The 20,089-nt window shown below is 59.4% G+C and overlaps 2 protein-coding genes across 4 annotated transcripts in view; one reads left to right on the top strand and one right to left on the bottom strand.

Annotated features, from left to right (window-relative positions):
• Positions 1–4,884, top strand: part of LOC135330454 (B-cell CLL/lymphoma 9-like protein) — a 100,146-nt gene extending 95,262 nt beyond the window's left edge. For all 3 annotated transcript variants that reach the window (XM_064524113.1, XM_064524111.1, XM_064524112.1), the window contains one exon: positions 69–4,884. In XM_064524113.1, the coding sequence (XP_064380183.1) occupies positions 69–1,228 (1,160 nt within the window). In that variant the 3' untranslated portion in view covers positions 1,229–4,884. The remainder of the gene's footprint in view (positions 1–68) is intronic.
• Positions 4,885–7,671: 2,787 nt separating this feature from the next.
• LOC112991630 (C-X-C chemokine receptor type 5) lies at positions 7,672–17,926 on the bottom strand. Its single transcript, XM_026114272.2, has 2 exons — positions 17,314–17,926; positions 7,672–11,542 (listed from the first exon to the last, which is right to left on the bottom strand). The coding sequence occupies exons 1-2, from the start codon at positions 17,350–17,352 to the stop codon at positions 10,466–10,468; spliced, it is 1,116 nt and encodes a 371-aa protein (XP_025970057.1). The 5' UTR covers positions 17,353–17,926; the 3' UTR covers positions 7,672–10,465.
• Positions 17,927–20,089: the final 2,163 nt, after the last annotated feature.

Below are 20,089 nucleotides of genomic sequence, written 5' to 3'. Positions count from 1 at the left end.
TGGACTTTTCAGCCTTGAGAGGTGTGTGGGCAGAAAGCTAATTCTCCTCTCCTTTTTTCTCTCGTTAGGTGTGACAGGGAGTCAGCCGAATCAACTGCACTTGAACTCGGTGGGGCCTGGGTCCTCCCAGAGCCCCATGGGCATGAACCTGCCCGGTCAGCAGCCTCTCTCCCACGAACCGCCCCCCGCCTCCATGATGTCGTCCCCCAACCCGCTGGGCTCCAACATTCCTATGCACCCCAGTGCACCGGGGGCGGGCGTGCCCCCCCAGAACCCCATGATGCTGCCCCCGGGGCCCCAGGACTCCTTGAACCAGCAGTGCGGCCCCGTGCCGAACAGCTCGCAGATGATTCCCTCCAACCAGCTGGTGTTCCCCCGCATGCAGCAGCCCCACGGTGCCATGCAGTCTCCCGCAGGAGCTATGCCCATGGCCCCAGGAGGCGGGGGCGGCCCTGGGATGCAGCAGCATTACCCGCCAGGAATGCCCTTGCCGCCCGAGGACCTTCCCTCCCAGCAGCCCGGCCAGATGCCCCCTCAGCAGCACATGATGGGCAAGAACATCCCTCCTCGGATTGGAGAGCCCTATCCCCCCGTGCTTCCCGGGGTGGCCTCCGTGCTGAATGACCCCGAGCTCAGCGAGGTCATTCGCCCCACGCCCACGGGTATCCCCGAGTTCGACTTGTCCAGGATCATCCCGTCAGAGAAGCCAAGCAGCACCTTGCAGTATTTCCCCAAGAGCGACAGCCAAGCGCCCAAATCGCAGCCTTCCAACCTCCACCTCATGAACCTGCAGAACATGATGGCTGACCAGCCCGCCGTGCGGCCGGCTATGAGTGCCCCCAGCCTTCCAGGACAGCCGGGTGTGCAGCGGGGGCTCAGCATGCCCATGTGCCATCCTGGACCAGTGCCCATGCTGGGCAGGACAGGCATACCGCCCCAGCAAGGCATGATGGGCAACAGCATGCACCAGGGCATGATGTCTCCGCAGCAGAGTCTGATGGCCCAGCAGAATTTCATGCTGATGCAGGCCAAGCAGAGGAGCATGTCCGTGTCAGGGGAGATGTATGCGCAGACAGGACACATGATGTCACCCCAGGGCTCGCTCATGGGGCCCCCGCCCCAGCAGAACCTGATGGTCACGCACCAGATGAGGCAGAGAAGCGTCTCCCTGGACAGCCAAATGAGTTACATCCCTGGGCCTGGGAACATGGCAAACCTGCCTTTCTAACCACGGCTGGCACACCGCGACGGGGAGGGCCAGGGGCTGATTGTACAAACTTTTTTAAACCTTTCTGTGGGGGAGGGTTGGGGGCCAATGCCAGTGGAGGATGCCAAGGAGGATGTTTTTCATATCGGATTTGCCTCTATACAGAAAACCAGATGTGCAGTAAACTTGATGTGAATTGGGTTTCTTTTTCCTTTCTTTTTTGGGGGGAAGGGGGTGGAGGGACGGGGGAGTGGGGCTGTTAATTTTGAAACCTGAGTGGTGACCAGGGACTTCCAACCCTGTGGCAGTTTGTAAAGTTTTCTTTTTTTTTTCCCCTTTTCTCTCTCTCTCTTTTTTTCTTTTTCTTTTCTTTCTTTTTTTTTTTTTTTCTTTTTGGCAACCAAAATGTGCAAGAAGGTTTTTGGAACTAGCTGTAAATAGGTCGCTGGGAAAGGCAAAACTTGTGCTGGTTTTTAATTGTTCTGTATTTCTGTGTTTTAATAGAAGCCTCAAAACATGTTTTAAAGAGACAAAAACAAAAAATAAGCTAAGGAAGATGATGTACAAGGGTTCAAAACTCTCCTTGGAGGAGGCAGGAGGATCCCCCAAGGCGTGCAGGGCATTGAGAGATCCCATTATAGAGCAATTCCTTGTCGAGCCGGTGGCCTTCACGCATCCAAGCAGTCTGCGGTGCGGGGTGCGTAGTTCCACGCAGATCTTAGGCCCCGTGGAGGCTGTGCTGAGTTCCAGACCTGCCGGCCCCGGAGGACCGTCGGGAAGGTCGGAGCTGTGGTCCCGGTGAAACGTCGCTGCAGTAGCGATGGTTCGGCAGGGCAGAGGCAGTCGCTTCTCGGGATGCAGCTGTCGCTGCTCCGTGGGGAAGCTGCTGTGGCTGCGAAAGGGAGGATGCCAGCCGTGTGGCTAGAGAAACGCTGAGGATCTGGTCTCTGCTGGTAGCAGCTTGCTGGGCCTGGAGGTCTCGATGAGCGGCTCTTTGTAGTCCCCTTCCTCTCCCTTCGTGCTGTGTGTCCTGTGGGCAGGGGTGCGGTGTGTAGGGACGGGCAGGCGCTGAGATGACCTGGACGATTCAGTCCTGTGCTTATAGGAGAGGCTTCTCGGGAACCCGGTTCTTTCGCAGGCTTCCTACCCCAGTCCTTTTCCCCTCCGTCGCCCTAGGCCACCACCCCATGTCCCTGCTGCTGCCACCGAATGGTCTCCGCGTCTTCCTCGCCCCTGTCTGTCCTCCGCGCGCCGTGTGTGCTCACGAGCCGTGTAGCTTGCCCGCGGGATGCAGCCGGCTTGCGGCAGCAAGGCGGGAACTCGGTCATCGGAGCAGCCAGGTGTTTTGTCGGGCGAGGGCGGCGCATCCCCTTGCAGCGGTCTGCCGGGGTCCCGGGGGCAGGCTGCACGGTTTGCCCTGAGCTACCTGCAGCAGCCCTGCCCCGTGCAGCGGAGGTCCGGCTGTGGAAGGTAGCCTGTCCCTGTGTGCTGTACCGCGTGTCGGTGTAAGAGTTGTTTGGTGCAGCGTCGGTCGTGTGGTGCTGGAAGTCGTGAGCCAGCCTCTCCGCAGGCTGTTCCGCGTTGCTGAGGGAAGAGGCCAAGCTTGCGTTTCCGCCCCGGCTCCTCGGCTGGCCCAAGCACGGCCGCTGATCGCCTCGGGCTTCTCTGGGCGTGCTGCACCCCCGGGGTGGTGACTGCCGCCCCGCCAGGTCTTCTGCGCACGGCACTGGTGGGTTTTCCAGAGTTTACTCGTTGAAGGGACTGAGGAGTTAAACGCGCGCGCTCCCTCCTGCACGCGCAGCGCCTCTGGATTGCAGCAGGGACCTCGTTGCGGCATGGGGAGCCCGGTGGGCGTCCCACTGCGAACAAGGCGTGCGGCTGCCAGATGAGCACCAGCTGGAGATGAGCTCTGCAAAGCCAGGCTGAGCACGCTACCTCTCTTGTAGCAGAGCTCACCTTTCCCTTCCTGCTACCGCAGGGAGGAGAGGGCTTTCGCAAAGGGACGTAGCGAAGGAGGGAGGGAAGGGCGAAGCTTTTCATCGCGTCGCAAGCTGTTGGAAAGGCCAGCGGGTGCTGAAGTGTCATCTCAGTGGCTGTGTGGATCAGACTGGTAACAAGATGGAGCCACAAAGTCTAATTGGGAATATCTTGAAGTATTGGGGCGTTGTGTAGAGCGCGTTAAGGGGTGGGAAGTGTGAGTCCAGATCGAAGGAGGGATGTCACTCTGGTCTCTTGCTTTGTGTGGTTTGGTGCTTAGAGTGCGACTGAGTAACATTGTCAAAGGCGGGGAAATAGGAACAACCCTGGGAAGTGCTTGTCCCCTGCCTTGGCAGTTAGGGCCAAGAGGAATAATCCTCAGCCCAGGCTAAATAAGCCCGCTTTGGACCTGACATTGTGTGCTCCGTCCTCTCAGAGCGTGTGCTTCGCGTGGGAGGAGCTGGCGTGAGCAGACGTAGCCTTTTCTAGGCTCGACTTGCTTGAAAGGCCCTGGCTTCTCCTGGCTGCACTTTGGGACGTTGGCTGCTGGTGTTTCCTTGTAAGCAGTGAAGCACCAGTGCCAGCCCCCAACCTTGTCCATCGCCCACCAGCTAGACTCGGTTAATTTTAAGCCATAAGATTTTCTATTAAAAAATGGGGTTTTTTGTTTGTCTGTAGACAGCTGCTGTCCCGTTGTTGTCCCTTCGCGCAGCCCCACTGAGAACTTTGCCTGGGGCTTCCCGTCGTCCTTGGGGCAGCAGCCGTTCGCTGTCGCCGTGTCGGCCGGAGCCTGCAGGCTCGGTACCCCTCTGTGCAGGGAGAGGGAGGTCGGTGCTGCTCGTTCGCAGGCTCGGGGCAGCGTGCTGCTGTTTCTGCCTCATGGGAGGAGGAGGAGGAGGAGGAGGAGGAGGAGGAGGACCTGTCCCGCGGTGGCGAGTGAGTGAGAAGCAGCTGAGCCTTTTAATTCAGCAGCCCCGGCTGCAAAAGGGAAATCCTGACCTAATTTCAGAGCAGCAGATAGGGCTCTTGGGCAGAGTCCCGCTGCCCTGGAGCCAGCCCTGCCCCTAGTTCTGTGACGGCTGAACGGCAGGGAAAGGACGTGCTGGGTGACATCCCTCTGCCCTGGGCACCGCTCCCAACCGTGTCTGCTAACAGCGATGCAGCAGGAGCGTCTCTGGAAGCGGGGTAACAGCCGACCCTTGTCAGACCCGGGCAGAGAGCTCGCCGTCGGCCAGCTGCCCGCCGCCGTGAGCTGCGTCTAGTCTCGTGTCTTGTAGTTTATTGCTCGGCTTCTAAGCTTGAGTTCTGTGTACTGACTCCGCCTAATCACAGTAAAAAGGTTCGCCCATGTTTTAGCCATGACTTCACGGTGTTTTTCCTGCTCCAAAAAAAAGGTAAACATTGGGAAACTGCATCTTTCAAAATGTCAAACGATCACACACCCGGAATTAGCTTTCACGTCGAGGTAATGGTGACTGACCCGTTCTCTGTCATCCCATGGAGAAACTTCCCCAGTCATTTTGTACCATTATATAAATATATATATAAATATAAATATATAAATACAATATGTGAAGACATCTTATTGGTTTTTATTTGAAACAATTTTTAGGCTTGTTTTTGGGTATCTGTGCTGCCTGTAATGTATTGACCTGTTTTATAGGTGCCTTTTTATTAAAAAGACAAATTTCAAAACCTGATCCCTGCGCCTGTCTCCAGTGGTCCGTGCGATTCTCTCCGGGCTCGCAGGCCGGCGCGCTCAGCCTGCTCTCTGCGCGCTCGGGCAGCATCCCCTGCAGCGGGCCGGCACCGACCGGGAGCGCGCAGCCGGCTGCAGCGCAAGCAGCGGGCTTTGAGAGGCGAGGGCCTCTCCGGAAGGAGCAAGAGGTTGTCTGGGCCCAAGTTATCCTGACGTGCGCCGGGCTGAGATTTTATTGCAGCCGAAGTTTCCTTCCTGTGAAAGTCAGGGCAGCGTCTGTTCTTAGCAGCGCTCGCTGTTGGGTGCCGGCTGTGGTCCGTGAAGGGGGGGTGCTTTGCGTCTCTCCAGCTGTTTGCGTGCTGGCTTGGCTCCCTCAGGATCAAACAAGGCCCTGCCGCGCAGCTCCGCCGGGCCGTTACCGCGTCGTGCTCAGAAGCTTGGGCCGCGCGGCCAGGCTGTGCCGGCTGCACCTTCCTGCGCCCTTGCGCCAGCGCCTGCGCTGGCCTCTGTGCCTTGAAGTGGTTCATCTGCTTTAACCGGCTGCAAACAAGTAACAGCCAGGAGAGAAACGGCCTCCTTTCGCTTCCTGCCTGCCGCCGGTCCCTTCTTCCTCCCTGTAAATCCCGTCTCTCCGCTTGTTCCTGAGCACGCCGGCTCCCAGCCGCTTGTGCTCCCCAAGAGCCGCCAGCGCTCCGGCGGGGATGGGTGACGAGACGGGCCCGGCTGAGGCGCGAGTGCTGCTCCGGTCGCGGCTGCTGCAGCTCTCCAGCAGCTGCTGCGTGCCTCCGCCTGAAGGAGCGTTCCTGCTCTTCCCGAGACGCCGTGGGCTCCTCGGGGAGCGGGGATGCCTGCGCTCTGTGAGCAGCTGCGCGTGACCACCGTGAGGCCGCTCAGTGCTCACCAGGAGCCACGGGAGCTGCAGGCCAGGGCTGGCGGCACCAGCAGCGGAGACGAGATGCCCTGGACGCGCTCCCGGGGAAGGGGAAGCGAGTCCCCGCAGAGGCGCTCCCCGGGCCCAGGTGAGTCCTCGTCAGGCCGCAGCTGCCCTGCACCGAAGGGGCGAGGGTGGCAGGTACCCAGCCGGAGCAAGGCAGCTTCGCTGGCGTGTGGCCCAGCAGGCGCATGGGGCTTTTGGTTGCACCAAGTAAACGGGAAGTCAGAACAGACGAGAAGATACGGGTAGCTGGTCAGTAACCCCAGGAGACAAACTGTGAGCTGAGTACAAGTTGCTCCAGGCCAGGCTTCTCAGGGGGTGCGAGGGTGCCAGACGGCAGGAAACAAAGCCAGGTCTGCAGTGCTGCTCTGCCTGAGTCAGGGCAGCGGCACGCGGCGCTCGCCGAGCCGCTCAGCCTCTGCCGGGTGCGCGCCGAAGTGCACGAGGCGCTGCCGAAGCGCTGACCTCTGAGGCCCTCCTGACTCGAAACCAGAGCTTGTGGCTTGGTGCCGCGCTGACTAATTCGAGTCTAACAGACCTAGCCCGGCTCATGCAGCTCTGCTACGTGGTCGGGCCTGTCAGCATCCAGAGGCCAGGGAAATACGGTGCCTGCTCAGGGGCTGAGCAGAATGGGAGAGGAGCTGTCGTCCTGTCAGCCGCTGCACCTTGCTGCATGGTGATGCTGTTCCACGCGCCGCGCTGGAGCCCTGGGGCTCCGCCGCCCCCAGCCCCTTGCTTTGTCCTTTGGCCTCGCTGAGATGCAGATGTTGTGTTTGCTGTGGCTGTAGGAAGATTTTGTTTGCATCATGTTGTTTCCAGCTAACCGGTGAACTGGGGTTATGTTTGTGGGGAATTTTTAGTGACAGAAGGCTGCGAGAGCCGTCTCGAGTGAAGTGTGAGTTGTATTTCGCAAGTCCTGCCACAGTTTCCTGCAGGACTTGCCCTATCCTGCACGCTGCCCAGGACCTGAAAACATGGGCCGTGGCAGTGCGGTAGGTCCAGAGCCACCTGTGCTCAAAACAAGGAAGATGGGGCAGTCGGTAGTACGGACACTGAGGTGCTTGAGCGGTTGTTTGGTTCTGGGAGCCCGGGGTGAGGAAACGGCCCTTTTTCTTGATGAGGAAAGTGAAACCGTGTTTGAGTCACGCTAGAGGGGATGTTAAAGCTGCCAGAAGATGTGGGAGGGCGCGGGGAGAGCCCCTTCCACGCAGCACTCCCAGGCACGCGTTCATTCATGCGTTCCCTGGCTTGCACTCGTTCATGCATGCTTCACTGCCCGCCGGGGCCACGTGACGATGGTGAGTAGCAGGATGCTCTGCTGAAACGCTCCAGTTATTTCTCTCGAGTCTCGGTTGTGCCACAGGAAACACACGGAGCGTCATGTTGCGGCGGGAGGCGTTCTGGGACCCCTTCCCTGGGGCAGCCTTCAGGGGGCTCGGGGCTTTCCCTGGCCTGGCTGCTCCAGCCCTGGCTGCAGACCGTCGCCCAGGCCTGGGGTCGCGTGGGCAGGAACTGCGGACCGCGGTTGGCACGAGCCCCCGGCACCTCCCCACTCCCCGCAGGGGCTCCACCAGAGCTCCTGTCGCTTGGTGCCCGCTGCCCCTTGCTGCAGGGCGCAGAGCCTCCCTGTCTCGCACCGCCGGGCTGGGCTGGGGTCTGGAGGTGGGAAAAGCTCCGCGAGGGAGCCGGGCCGTGGTCCGGGGGCTGCGGCAGCTCAGGCGGGCGAGCCGGGCAGCAGGGCTGCCTGCTGCGGCAGCCGAGTCTGGGCCACGGCGTGCGACGTGCCTGAAGCCCCGGGGAGACGCGGCGGGGTTTGCGGAGCGGAAAGCTGTGGGAGAGGTCCCCTTGCTGCCTTACCGTCTCCGTACAGGAGACATCTCCGGCTGCTCCTTAAGGAGTCCAGGGCAGAGAGGAGAATCGTAGCGCGTTATAGGAGTTTGTTAACGAGAATTAAGACGTGGTCTCGTCTCAGGGACCTTAACGAGAGCGCCGTGGATGTGAGCCTTTTACTGCGTGCCCGCTTCTCCCGTAACCGCGCGGGGAGGCTCGGCGCTCCGCAGGCTCCCGCGCGCTCCCGGGTCGCTGTGCAGTTTGCTGCGCTCCGCCGCCGAAGCATCTGCCCGGCTCTGCGCCTCGCCTCGCCGCAGGCCGGCGAATCCAAGCCCTAGTTAAAGGTAGGTTTTCGCTACGGTTAGTAGACGCTGTAAAACTGCGGTAGGAAGTGCTGCAGTTAGAGGAAGAGTCTCTGTAAAGCAGAGCGCTAAATACGGGTCCTGACTGTCTTCTCACCTAGCGGAGCCTCCTGCAGCGCTGATGAGCAGAAGTCTGAGGAAGTCTTACGTAAACGCACGAGGTCTGTGGTCTCCGGGTGCGAACGGGCACGCTTGTCAGGGAGGTGCCACCAACCCACTTGTGCTCTGTGCTGCACTTCCCTTCCAAAGCGACAACTGCAGCCAACTGCACGCGAGCGTGATACACGGGGAGAAGAGAAAACACGTTATTTAGCTCTTTATTGTAGATCACTTAGAAGTTTACCACGATGCCAGTACTAAGAACTACAGGAAAAGTAGATGCGTAACCCGTTCACCCGTATTTTGTGTGCAAATTTCCCTCTTACTTCACAGACACTGTAATAATTTACAATCTGACTGATCGTTTTTTCAGTACCATTTGCATGTGGACACAATTCCCGTCTGAACCGGGGGTGGTGAGCGAGGCGCTTACAAGACATCTGCAATTGCTTCCCTGGCCAGTGCTAACGCAGAGGTGAAAAGGACTGACTTCAAAGGGCTTTTCCTCCTCTGCTGTGCACGCGTGCTTGGACGACCACAGCCACCATCACCCGAAGGTTTCAGCATCGAAGGTGCAGCGCTGCAGGAAATGGTGGACTGTCCCTGCTTTGTGTAAGACCCTTAAATTTGGAGAGTTTTCTCCTCACATCAGAGGTTGTCAGCAGCTTGCTCGGATCCCCTCCTGAGCTGGACAGGTCAAACGCGACTCCTCACATAACAATTAGTCTCTCTAGAGGGCCCTGGGATTTGGCAAAGTGAGGCTGTAAGTGAGCATTTTGTTAGTAGGCTGAGCTACAGAAGTGATGTTTAGCACAACAGTCTTGCTGCAGCTGTAGAATTAATACTGTTCTGACTTTGCCTAAAAGGTGAGGTGACTTGCAGAGCTGCTTTTAAAGTGTGCTTGTGGTCAGGTTCACGCTAGCGTGAAGGTTTGTACCTATAGCACAGTTTGGGCCAAAGTAACGTTTAGATAAGGAGAAAACGTAAGGAAGTAGCACTGTACACGCACTGCTGTGACAACACCTGGTAGCGAGCAGCCGGCTAAGCAAGTCTGCCCGGTATGCCAGCTTGCAGTGGGAAAATTTATGATGGCGTAAAACTGCCGCTCTCATTTTGGAGCAAGCTGTTATGGAGCAGCCCTGGTCTGGGCAGTCGCAATACCCACGGTTCAGGGCAAGATCAGTGCCCAAGTTCGTTCTGTGTAAACCTGAACGCGTTATAAACTTCTAAAAGCCTTTACAGATGCAGGTAGAGCAAGAGTATCTGAAAGCACAGTGCGAAGCAAAGCAAAATGTTACATTCCCTCTCTGCCAGGAAAAACAAACAGAAATGATGCAGATTGGCTCTTTTCCTCCTGCGGTCTGCCTTACTCGGGGGTAATGGCACTCCTCGCTCTCAGAAGCCACGCGAGTTGTCCGACCTGCTGCAAAAGAAACGTCACACCTTCAGCCTCGCAGAGGTAGGTGGTTCATCTTCTCTGCGCCCCGTCGCAAGACCGAAGCCATCTGTTCAGACAGTATTTTCTTCCTTGAAAGAAAACCTCTGCATACTCAGGCACTCGCTTCAGCAAGTCCGCTCACTGCAGCTATTAACAGCAGCAGGACAGGGAAAGCAAGCGGGACAAGGTGCGGCTGGCAGCAGGAGAAGGGTCCGCGGCAGTCGAATCCCTGCGTGGGCGGCAGGGCCTGCTGGCGTGAGCCGTGCTGGGAGAGCGGTGTGCCACAGCCGGGGGCTGTTGTGCAGCAGGGCCGGACGGGGGGACCCCCCGCAGCGGGAGGAGCAACTTTCCAGCCAGGGACTGTCCTGCACCGTCCGCCCGTATTACTGGCCTTAGCTCTACGTCCCCCTCTGCTCCTACCCGCGTCCCTCGTTCCGGCTACCTGCGGTAAGCGACCCGCACTGCTTCCTTTGTGCGCGTCTCCGAGGACCCGAGCGGGTGCAATGCTGCTGTTCTCGGTCCTCGCTGGCTGACGCACGCCCACCTTTCCCCGGCTGGTCCTTCTCGCTGCTCCCCCCGGCCCAGCCCGGCGTCCGGCTGTGCGCGCAGGGTCCCGCAGTCAGTTCTTCCAGGGAGAGGGGCCGGGTCGGGTTTAACTTGCCCGGGGTCGTCCAGCCCTGCCGGAGGGACCGCGAGACAGAGCCAGCGTTCGCCAAGAGCTGCCGGGCAGATTTCTCTGCGCGCTTGAACCCGCTGAACCAGGGAGCGTTTGGCAGAAGTTGGGCGTTAGGTGGCTGTTAAACCTCAGCTTCCTGGGGAGCAAATAAAGTGGTGGGGACGCAGGGCTGAGAGCGCAGCACGCGTGCCGTTGGGAAGGCACGACCCAGGCCGTCTCCACCCCGCGCTCAGCCCTCCGCGGTCAGAAAGTGGAGATGGAGGTGGTGTTGTCGGATTCGATGCCGCTGCCCTTCCTCGCCACCTCCAGAATCTCCTGCAGGGTCTCCTGGCTTATGCAGCTGAGCTCCTGCAGGATGCGGAAGAAGTCGTTCCGGAACTTGACGCCGATGAAGGCGTAGAGCAGGGGGTTGAGGCAGCAGTGCGTGAAGCCGACGGCCTCCGTCACCATGATGGCCGTGTCCAGCCGGTCTTCCAGGAGGCAGTTCTTGCTGAAGGCTTCCAGCTTGGCGAGCGTGTTCAGGAAGATGACGATGTGGTAGGGGCTCCAGCAGAGCAGGAACACGCCGGTCACCAGAATGGCTACTCTGACGGCTTTCTGCCTCTGCAGGCGCTGGGACTGGCACAGGGTCCTCACGATGGCCATGTAGCAGTAACCCATGACCAGCAGGGGCGCGAAGAAGCCCACGGTGTGGTACAGGAAGCGGGTCGCCAGCCACGCGTTGTTGCCGTGGATGCCAACCTCTGGGAAATAGCAAATGCTGCGATTGCTCTCGTCTGTCCAGACTTCCATGAAGATGAGATCGGGTAAGGTCAGGAGCACAGAGCAGAGCCAGACGCCCGCGCAGGTGAGGTGAATGGAGCGAGCTCTGCGCTTCCGGTAGGTGTGGATGGCGTAGACGATGGCCAGGTAGCGGTCCACCCCGATGCACCCCAGCAGCATGCTGCTGCAGTAGAAGTTGATCTTGTGGACGGCGCTGAGGATCTTGCAGAGGAAAGTCCCAAACACCCACCCGGCCAGGCTCTCCACCACGCTGAAGGGGAAGGTAAGCAGCAGTACCAGGTTGGCCAGGGTCAGGTGGAAGAGGAAGTTTTCGGTGGTAGTGCGAGAGCGCTTGAACCTCTCCAGGATGACTAGGACCAGGGCGTTGCCCGCAGTCCCCAACACAAACATCAGCAGATAGATGAGGGGCATGAAGATCTTTCTGAAAGGGTCTCTCTGGTTGCCGACGACAGAGGAGGCTGGGTTGAAGCAGAAGTAGCCGTCCAAAGAAGGGGTGGTGTTGTCAGCTTCGTAGTAACCGCTCAGCTCCACCTGGCTCTGGGGGGGCAGAGAGAGAGAGAGAGTCTGGTTACAGCAGGGGAGTTTCTGCGCAGAAAAGGTCCGGTCCGTCGACTGCGCCTGGCGGGACGGGCGGCCTGTCCTGGAGCAGAGCATCCCCTGCTCCCGCGGCCCGGCTCTGGCGACAGGCAGCACTCGCCCGTCACGGGAGGAGGTGGTGCCCGCCCTCTCCGCGGGGACCTGGGAGGCCCCTCCGGGCCCAGCCCCGCGCAGAGCACTGGTGTGCGGGCAGGGCGGTCTGGTTCCTAGAAGCGGGGCTGCTCCTATCCCCTGCTGCTCGGTTTCTAGTTCCTAGCTAACACCTTTTGGGAGGTTCTGGCAGCCGGGTAGACGAGCGGTTCGTCTTTGGCTTCTGCTGAGCTGGCAGGTGCCTTGCTGCACGGTGCGGACCCCTCCCTTTATCCCTGCCCTGCTGCTTCCGCCTGTTTGCGGCGCAGACGGTGCGTGCCTGGCGCGGGCACCCGGAGCCTCGCCGTCCCTGCCCGCCGTTCCCTCTTCCTGCCCGTCTCTGGCCCCGGTAGCTGCTCTCCGAGGCAGCCTGGCCGCAGCCTCTCCGAGCGGAGCTGGGGACTCGGCGTCGCGGCCCCCGGGGAGCCGCGGGGGACAGCGGCGGTGCCGGCGCCCCGGGATCGCTCTCCGCACGCTCGGAGACCTTCTGGGGCAGGTGTGGGAGCGCGGCTTGGGCCGCGCGTCCGGGGCGCCTCGCGGGCCGCGGAGGTGGCGGACGGAGGCCGGGGAGAGAAACCTGTGCTGCTGGTGAACGCCGCGGTCACCAACAGCGCAGGGAGGGATCTGGTCGATCCCCAGCGAGGAAAGAGCGACGCAGCTGCTGCAGGCGCGATTCGCGCCGGGCGCGGGGTGACTGCCGGCCGGGCGAGCGGCCCGTGCCCAGAGCTGAGCCGGGACGCGCGGGTCGGGAAGCTGGCAGCCCCGCGAGGGGGGACACCCCAACGGCGGGCGGGCCCCGGCTGCCCTCAGGCGCTGCGCGGAAGCCGAGCGCCAGCACAGGGCTCCGACAGCCCAGCAGCGAAGAAAGCAGCACGGGGGGCTCGTGGCAAGCGCGGAGATTACTGACAAAATGGGAAGGGCTCCTCGGCAGTTACCGTGAGCTCCCCGCCCACAGCCTCGCCGGAGACCGGCGCTGAGGCTGCAGCCTCGACCACAGCGGAAGTCCCTGCTCGCTGCTTTCATGCCTTTCACTGCCAGCTGTAGCCGCTTGCACCTGCTGCTCCTTCCCCCAGCAGCCAAAGTTCCCATCTAAAAATATTAGCCCCGCTTTAAGCAGTTTTAGAGCTAATTTTATTTATTTACGATCACTTTTCCCCCCCCACCGCCATGTGCTGGCAAGCCAGGGGAGTGACTAGCCTCGAGTGCTGCGCTGCCCCAGCAAGAAGAGGAGGCGGCGGTCCCCGCCCCCCGTCAGAGGCCTCCGCAGGCGCTTGGCTGGGCTGGAGGGAGGGATGGTCTCGCAGTGTGGCAGCGCCCGTCTCTAGCTGCTGCTCTGCCAAGGCCGCTGACGTGCCTCGGGGGTGCCTGGGCGCGTTCAGGGGAGCGGCGGCCGCCGAGCGTTCCCGAGCGCGCAGCAGATGCGGCTGGCTCCGGCAGCCCCTGGCGCTGGGTGGTGGGAGGCAGGCAAGCCCAAGCCCCTGGGGAAAGCACAAGATAGGCTTCCCCAGTTCTTACTCTCTGCCTTCACCAGAGACAGCGCGCTGAGCCAGGTGCAGCCGGCTGCCGAGACACCCGTGGACTTGCCGGGGTCCCTTCTGCTGCTGGCTTTGCGCCTCTCGGCGCGCTCGCTGCGCTGCGGTACCGCGGCCCTTCCTCCTGAAAGGTGAGAGTCGATTCTCTCGGGGGCCAGGAAACCTCCCCCTGCCCTCCGCGGTGTCTCAGACCAACTGCCCGAGGTGGTCTTCCTCTAAAGGGACAACCGGACTGCAGCCTGGGGCGAGCAACAGCCGTACGCACAAAGAATAGCTCTGTTTCCAGTTTATTTTGTGGTTCTGAAGACTGGCGGTTAGTGCTGAAGAAAAAAAGCCTTTAGAAATCCCTCCCAATGTGTTTTCTTCCTCTCTTGAAAGCATTTCCTATCCAGCGCCCACCTAGACACTGTGTCAGGAGATACCAGTGCACGCAGAGATGCGGTGATGTGCTGGCCAGGGCAAGACCCTTGGGTCTGAAGCAGGACTTTCTCAGCGATCCCGCAGGTACGTGACCTCTGCCTTGGCAGAGCCGTCCTGGGCGCGGCGGGGGCTCCCGCTTCTCAGCGTCCTTGGCCACGTGCAAGAACAGCTGTTCTGCGCTGGCGGTGCTGTGGATGCAGCCAGCCCGCGGCCACGTGCCGCTGGAGGGCCTTCTCCACGCCCCCCCCCCCGGCCGCACACAACCTCAAACCAGAAATCTCTGCAGTTTGGTACAGAGATTGCTCCGGACTCGGGGTGACCACGCGGGAAAACACTGAAGGAAATGTGTGCTCGAATGGGTAATTTCGTTGGGGAGAGGTCAGAAGGTTCACGTTTAAAGGGAAAAAGGAAAAGATGGGTAGCGGTTGGGCCTGCTGGGTCGGTTGCTGGCGTGGTGCCTGCTGTGCATCAGGTATTTTTGTAGGTAAGGGGCAGTGCGCAGAGAGCTAAGCGGCGTCGGTTGGGGAGCGTTTTTCATCACCACCTCGTAGTCAGAGCTGGAGATGCAGCGGCTCAGTGCCGCTATCAGCCACCATCTGATTGCTGATAAGATGACAGGTAGGGCTGTTACGGTAAGCTACTCGCCTCGGGCAGGGGAAACGCGCGCCGAGCTGTGTCTAAGACGCCCTCTCATGTGCATCTCCGAGCAGCGAGTGTGGGTGGGAGCGGACAGAGACTATAGTTGGAGACAAATACGAGACTACAAAAAGCAAGCGTCCAGGCTGCGATGGGCAGGGCAGGGATCAGAGCGACAGGAGCTATGTCGAACGTGACGAGCCAAGGCTTTTGGGGCACGCTGCTCTGAGCCCCACTGCTAGGACTGGAAGCGGACGGCGGCGGCTGCTTGCGCTTGCCACTTGCTGCATCTTCAGAGACCTGGTCTAGGGTGGGAGAAGGGAAGTGCGTGCATGCAGGCAGGTTTTGCACAGGTCTCCTGCAATGCAAGAGCAGCCAGAAACGTGAGGGGGAAGATAAAGCGGAGCCTTTCCCTGTAACCGAGCAGCACAGCGTACGCCAGGAGCCACAGCAGTGGGAAGTACATCCCTCCCTGCTCCTTGTCCAGGGATCCCATTCTTCCCTCCCGCCCACGCTTCAGAGTTAGTCAGGTCTCTGAACGTCAGCTGCTTTTCTCAGTTCCCTGCAACTGCCAACAACCAAAGCAGTCGGCTGTAAAAGGGAAGCACCTTGTACGCTATTAGGGATTGTCCATGCGAGTCATTCCCTTCTAGTCCCTGCCAGGGCCTGGAGGAGCATATTTCATTCCCAAAGAATTGAAACTGAAATTTCCCCCGCCAGCCCAGAACGCTGCAAGGTACCGGCAGAGTTTCTGCCCCTCGCCTCTCTGGCTGCTGAACTAAGGGAAACCGATGTACAGAAGCAAAGCTCGTTGAAGTGCCACGTTACTGAAATGCAAGTGCCCTCGCGGCTCTTGAGTCACGTAGGTCCTACCATAACAAAAATTGACCTTCAGCACCTCACGGTACGTTGGGGAGATCTCGGCAGTCTTTCTGCGGTTTGATTCCCTAATGTGCAGCTGAGGAAGGTTAAACTGGCAAAGATTTTTTTCTACAGAGAAACGGAGTTACGCTTTTTGGTATGTTACATTTCCACAACGTTACATAGAAAATTGGTCCTGCAGAGAGGCAGGTTTTAGGCTAGGCCCTTGCTGTGCGTGCTGGGAGCCATGCGCGGAGGAGGTTTATTTCACGGCCCCGATACAACAGGTAGGAGCCTTTTCTGCCCATCTCTCAGGGCAGGCGGCTGCTGCAACCCCAGAGCACAAGCAGGGCAACGTACGGCACCGCCAGAGCAAACGTGGCATCGCCCGCGCGCGACCCAAAGAGCCTCTTCCAGAGAGGGAGCCAACCCGGGGAGGTGGGAAACGCGTGCCGCAAACGCCCAGCCACAGGAGTGCTGAGGAAAGATGTGAAAATGTGCTTAGTGCGGCACATGACTGTTCACCCTCGGCCCCCAGATTAGCTGAATTCCTCCTTTCAGGTGGGGTCTCTCATAACTTGGAATGATTTACGGTGGAGGTAAAGTTGCTAACCGAGGGTTTGGGGAAGCATTGTACACAAAGAACAAATCCCAGCACTGTTTAATTTCCCTGCATTAAAAACTACATAGTTTTGCCACAAGCAGCTGCTGGTTTTCAGCCCGTGACGTGCTGAAGACAGCTGGGCAGCACAGTGAATCTCGGCTGATTTTCTGTTAATAGGATAGATTCCAATGGAGAGTCCAGAGGAAGTAACGAACCAACACGGAGCTGAAAAAGTGAACTTGGTTTTAACCCCTCGCCAAGCATTAGTGCTGCCACTGAACTTCAGCAGAGCTCAGTGAGAAGTGTTTTCCGCAGAGAACAAGGAAACAAGAATTGTTCACAAAGGATTTTTAGACAGCGTGAATCAGAAAAAGTGATGGGTTTAGGGATTTTTTTTTCCTCTCCCATCTTCTCTCTCTTCCCTGACGTGTGAGAAAAAGAAGGGACAGAAAAACTGGGAAAAATTAAGTCTAGCTTCTTTCTTTTAACAGAAACTAAACAAAAACTGAGGTTTTCTGCAGAGAGCCACTGTATTAAGATATAAGCTCTGAGCTGCAACATTTGAAAGCCGGGCTAATGATAGCACTGCTGTGGACTTCCCCTTGGATGGCATGACATGCTCTAAAAGATACAGCTGGTGTCTGTCACTGACAAACGTAGGGGAGAGAACTACGGGGCAGATGATATGGTGTCATCAGTCCCGATTAGAAGAAACGTTTTCAGTTTATCTTCCCCTCTTTAAAGTTCCTCTCTCATACATGTACTGTGTATTCCTCCTCCAGCAGGGTCTAAGGCAGCCGGCTCATGGAGAAAGGAAGCAGGGGCAGGAGCGTGTACCATCGCACAGAGGCTTTTCACACGCACAGAGATATCACTGTGGCTTGCCTTGTTATTCCTGTTATTTAAAGATACTACATGAGATTTCCAGGGCTCTGCACTCTGCACAGTCATTTATGCCACTGAAAGTTGGTACAAAGCGCTCCCGACTCAGAATTCGAGTGTTCTACGCCCACACCGTGCCGATGTGCATGACTGCGCAAAGAGCGAGGTGGCAGAGGGTGAAGACCGCTTTCTCCCTGGGATCCCGAGGAAGCGCGCTCGGGCAGGCTGGCAGCGCAGGGCCCAGCCCCGCTCCCCGCGCGAGCCCCGTGGCCCTTCCCACGGGGGCTGCGGTCTTGGCCCCCGTGTGAGGACGGGCTCGGGCTCAGCACTCGCGAAAGCACGTTAAACGCGTGGTCCCAGCAGCCATGCAGCTTCCCACGGGGCAGTATCGTAGGGCCACACTAGCTATAACGACATTACACCAGTTCGCCACAAACACAGCGTTGCTGCTTGCAGTCCCCTCATCGGTCAGGTGCAGGATTAGGGGACGTGCGGTCCAGCCGCGTTGGCGTGATTGCTCCAGCTCCGTCTCTTCTCAGAGGACGGGGCAGAGGATGGACACACAGAAAGTCGGGTCTCCCAGCCCACCCAGCGCTGCCTGCTCCCCCCGCTATCCGCTCGCATGAGCAAAACCAGGTCCAACTCACCAAGTCGTAGGTCTCTGAGGAGTAGCTGACAGGCCCCATGGTTTCAGGGGCAGGATCTCTCTCCTCCAGCAGTTTCGGCAAAAGTTCTTCTTTTTTGGGGTGGAGTTAGTCATTTAAGTGAGTGGGGAGGGACCCAGCATGTAACAATAGAGTATTTGCAAGGCAAATGAGCTCCAAGCATAGAGTGACCTATTTGATGTGAAGATTAGTATCTAGCTTGATCGTCCTTGTTTTAAAGTGGTGTAAGTTGAGTTTTAAGGTAAAGTTGGGGAATCCATGGTTCCTTTGATCTGTGACAAAGACGCCCCAAAGCACGCATCAGTTGGGCCGAGCAAACGTCGCGGGCTCTTGGCGGCTGCCTTCCTGGGGCCCCAAGGCCAGAACAACCTGGCAGGGTCTGGAGAGCGCTGTGCTGAGGGATGGGCTTACCAGAAACCCCCCCGGTTCGGGCAACTTCCTGGAGCTGTGCCAGATGTTCAGGATGCCTGAGGAAACGCAGAAGTCCGGTCTGCGTGACTGTTGCCCTCCGGCTCCGGCTCCTACGCTCTGCGTTAACCCCAGTGACCTGCGGCTGCTCTTCCTCCCCTTCAGCCCTCGCCTTGGCTCGGGTGGCGGTTGGGGCCGCGCTGGACAGCACTGCCTCGGCGGCCGCTCCGCAGGGCCGGAGGGTGACGTTACTTAGCGGCAGCTTGTCTAGCGCTGTGACAGCAGCGAACGATCTGCCGTGCGATGTAAAGAAAAGCCCAGCGTTCTGCCGTAATAAAGATAACTTCTCTGCTCTGGGAAATGGGTGTTTCGTCCCAGGACGGCTGTAGCAGCAGATTCCTGGTGTGCAAAGCTCAGCCCAGGCGAGCAGCGTGGCGTCCCATCCCCACCCGGGCTGCTTTGGGCAGGGCTCTGGCTCCGTGTGAGCAGACCGAATGGCCTGGCGCCTGCAGCGCGTGCCCTCCGCGCGTGCCAGCGCGGCTGCAGCGGAGCCGCTGTGCTGGGAGGGATGCTCGGCGGAGCAGGCGTCGCCCCGGTGAGCACCAGCCCAGGTTATCCGCTCCTGGCGCTCCCTCGAGGGGAGCCGCGGCCCTGGCCCGGCGGGGCATCGCCTCGGGGCAGCCGTGAGCAGCGAGGCGGCTGCCCCGAGGACGGTGCCGTCCTCCTCCCCATCGCCCTCGGGCGCCCCGCGAGAGCGGCGAGGGAGAGGGAGGCCCGGGAGCTCGCCCCGCGTGCCCGGCTTCGGGGGCGGAGGCGCCGCGCCTCGTCCCGCGCGCCCCACGTGTGCCGCGGCACCAAGCCGCCCGCGCGGCAGGGCGAGGAGCGAAGCCCGGCGCCTCGGCGTCGCCGAGATGGAGATGTTAAGGAGGATGTTTTCAGGCAGCCAGCCGCGGAGGTGGAGCACTGCATCACTGACTTCCTCTGCACCTTGTCCCGGGGGGGGGGGGGCGTGCCCCCCCGGGCTGCACTTGCCACCCGCTCTGCCCTGGGCCCTGCGACCGCCAACAGATTTTACCCCGCCTCTGCCCCCGCTGCCCCCGAGCACGGTGGAAGCCGCGTGCAAGTGCAGTACTGCGGCTTCAGAGGTGAAAGCGATACCGCGCACGTGGTGCACCCGCAGCCAAGGGAGGAAAGGCCCCGGGGGGCTGTGGGCTGGAAACGGCTCCCCGGCCGTGCGCTCGGCCCCTGGACGAGTGGCGGGAGTGAAGGGGTCGGGGAGCCCATCCCAAAGCGACAGGCACGAGGGGTTTAAACTGCGAATACACACGACACTGAGCAGACGACTGCTGCCAAACAGCCGTGACCCCGAGGGTCTGCGTGCTGCTGCAGTGCGAAACGCAGGAAATGCGATACGAAAGACGAGAGCGTGGAAGAAAGATTAACAAAGAGAAAAGAAATTCAGATTCAGAATCACGTCACTTCAGAGGATGCCAGCACGTGGCTAAGCTATTATGGAAGAAACTCTTACCAGCGTTCAGACACACGTTTGAGGCAGGCGTTGGTGCCTGCACGCGGGACCTCCTGGCCGAGCGCTGGGTCTGCGCCACGGGGACCTCCCCTCACTGCAGAACCGCTCCTGTAGCACCACTGGCGTAAAATTACGTTAATGTGCATGTGCTGATAACATTGAATTATGCAGATTTACATAAGGGTGACAAAACGCACCGTTCGCATGTTATTGCCCTGCTGCGTATAATGGACAAACGTATCTACTGACTGGTTTGATGGTGTGTTGACTCCCTGAGCTCTGCTGGAGAAACCCAGCTCCCTTCTCACTGCTCAGTCTTCCCACGTCTGATGTGTTCCGGTCATCTTATTTGCTGCCATCATAACTAAGCGAGCCATGTGCTGCCCACAGACGGTGCTCACATTTACTAATGCGTTACTTACAGCGTCATTTATTCTTTCTCTTAAGGTTACTGCGTACTATTTCCTGTAACTCTCACGGTGAAATAGGATGCTTAGAGCTACCAAGCGTTAAACTGAAACGCCACAGCAGGGTCCGAGAGCCAAGCAGGCGCTGCAGAAGTCAGTGCTGGTCCTGCACAGCGTGGACCGTGCAGCCCCGGTGCTGGGAACGGGCCCACGAGGACGTCCCCAGCTACCACCGCCGCAGCCACCGCGGCCAACAGGCAGCCAGCCGGCACGGCGAGGAGGAGGAGAGGCACAGCTGTTTCATGCCCTTGGCATTCGAAAGGCACAAAACCCGCCTTTTTGGACTTCTTTCTCTCCTGTGCCGCTTGGAACAGAAACTTTAGAAACAGAGGGACAGCTTCGGGTGTGGGAGAGG

This window comes from Dromaius novaehollandiae, chromosome 21, assembly GCF_036370855.1.
Source record: "Dromaius novaehollandiae isolate bDroNov1 chromosome 21, bDroNov1.hap1, whole genome shotgun sequence".
Taxonomy (NCBI): Eukaryota; Metazoa; Chordata; class Aves; order Casuariiformes; family Dromaiidae; genus Dromaius; species Dromaius novaehollandiae.
This window is presented reverse-complemented; position numbering and strand designations above follow the sequence as displayed.

Excerpts from the sequence above, each read along its gene's own strand:
- LOC112991630 (XM_026114272.2), bottom strand. The coding sequence starts at position 17,352 with ATGGGGCCTGTCAGCTACTCCTCAGAGACCTACGACTTG. Across the intron at positions 11,543-17,313 it reads CCTCAGAGACCTACGACTTG|AGCCAGGTGGAGCTGAGCGG; the intron begins GTGAGTTGGACC and ends CTGCCCCCCCAG.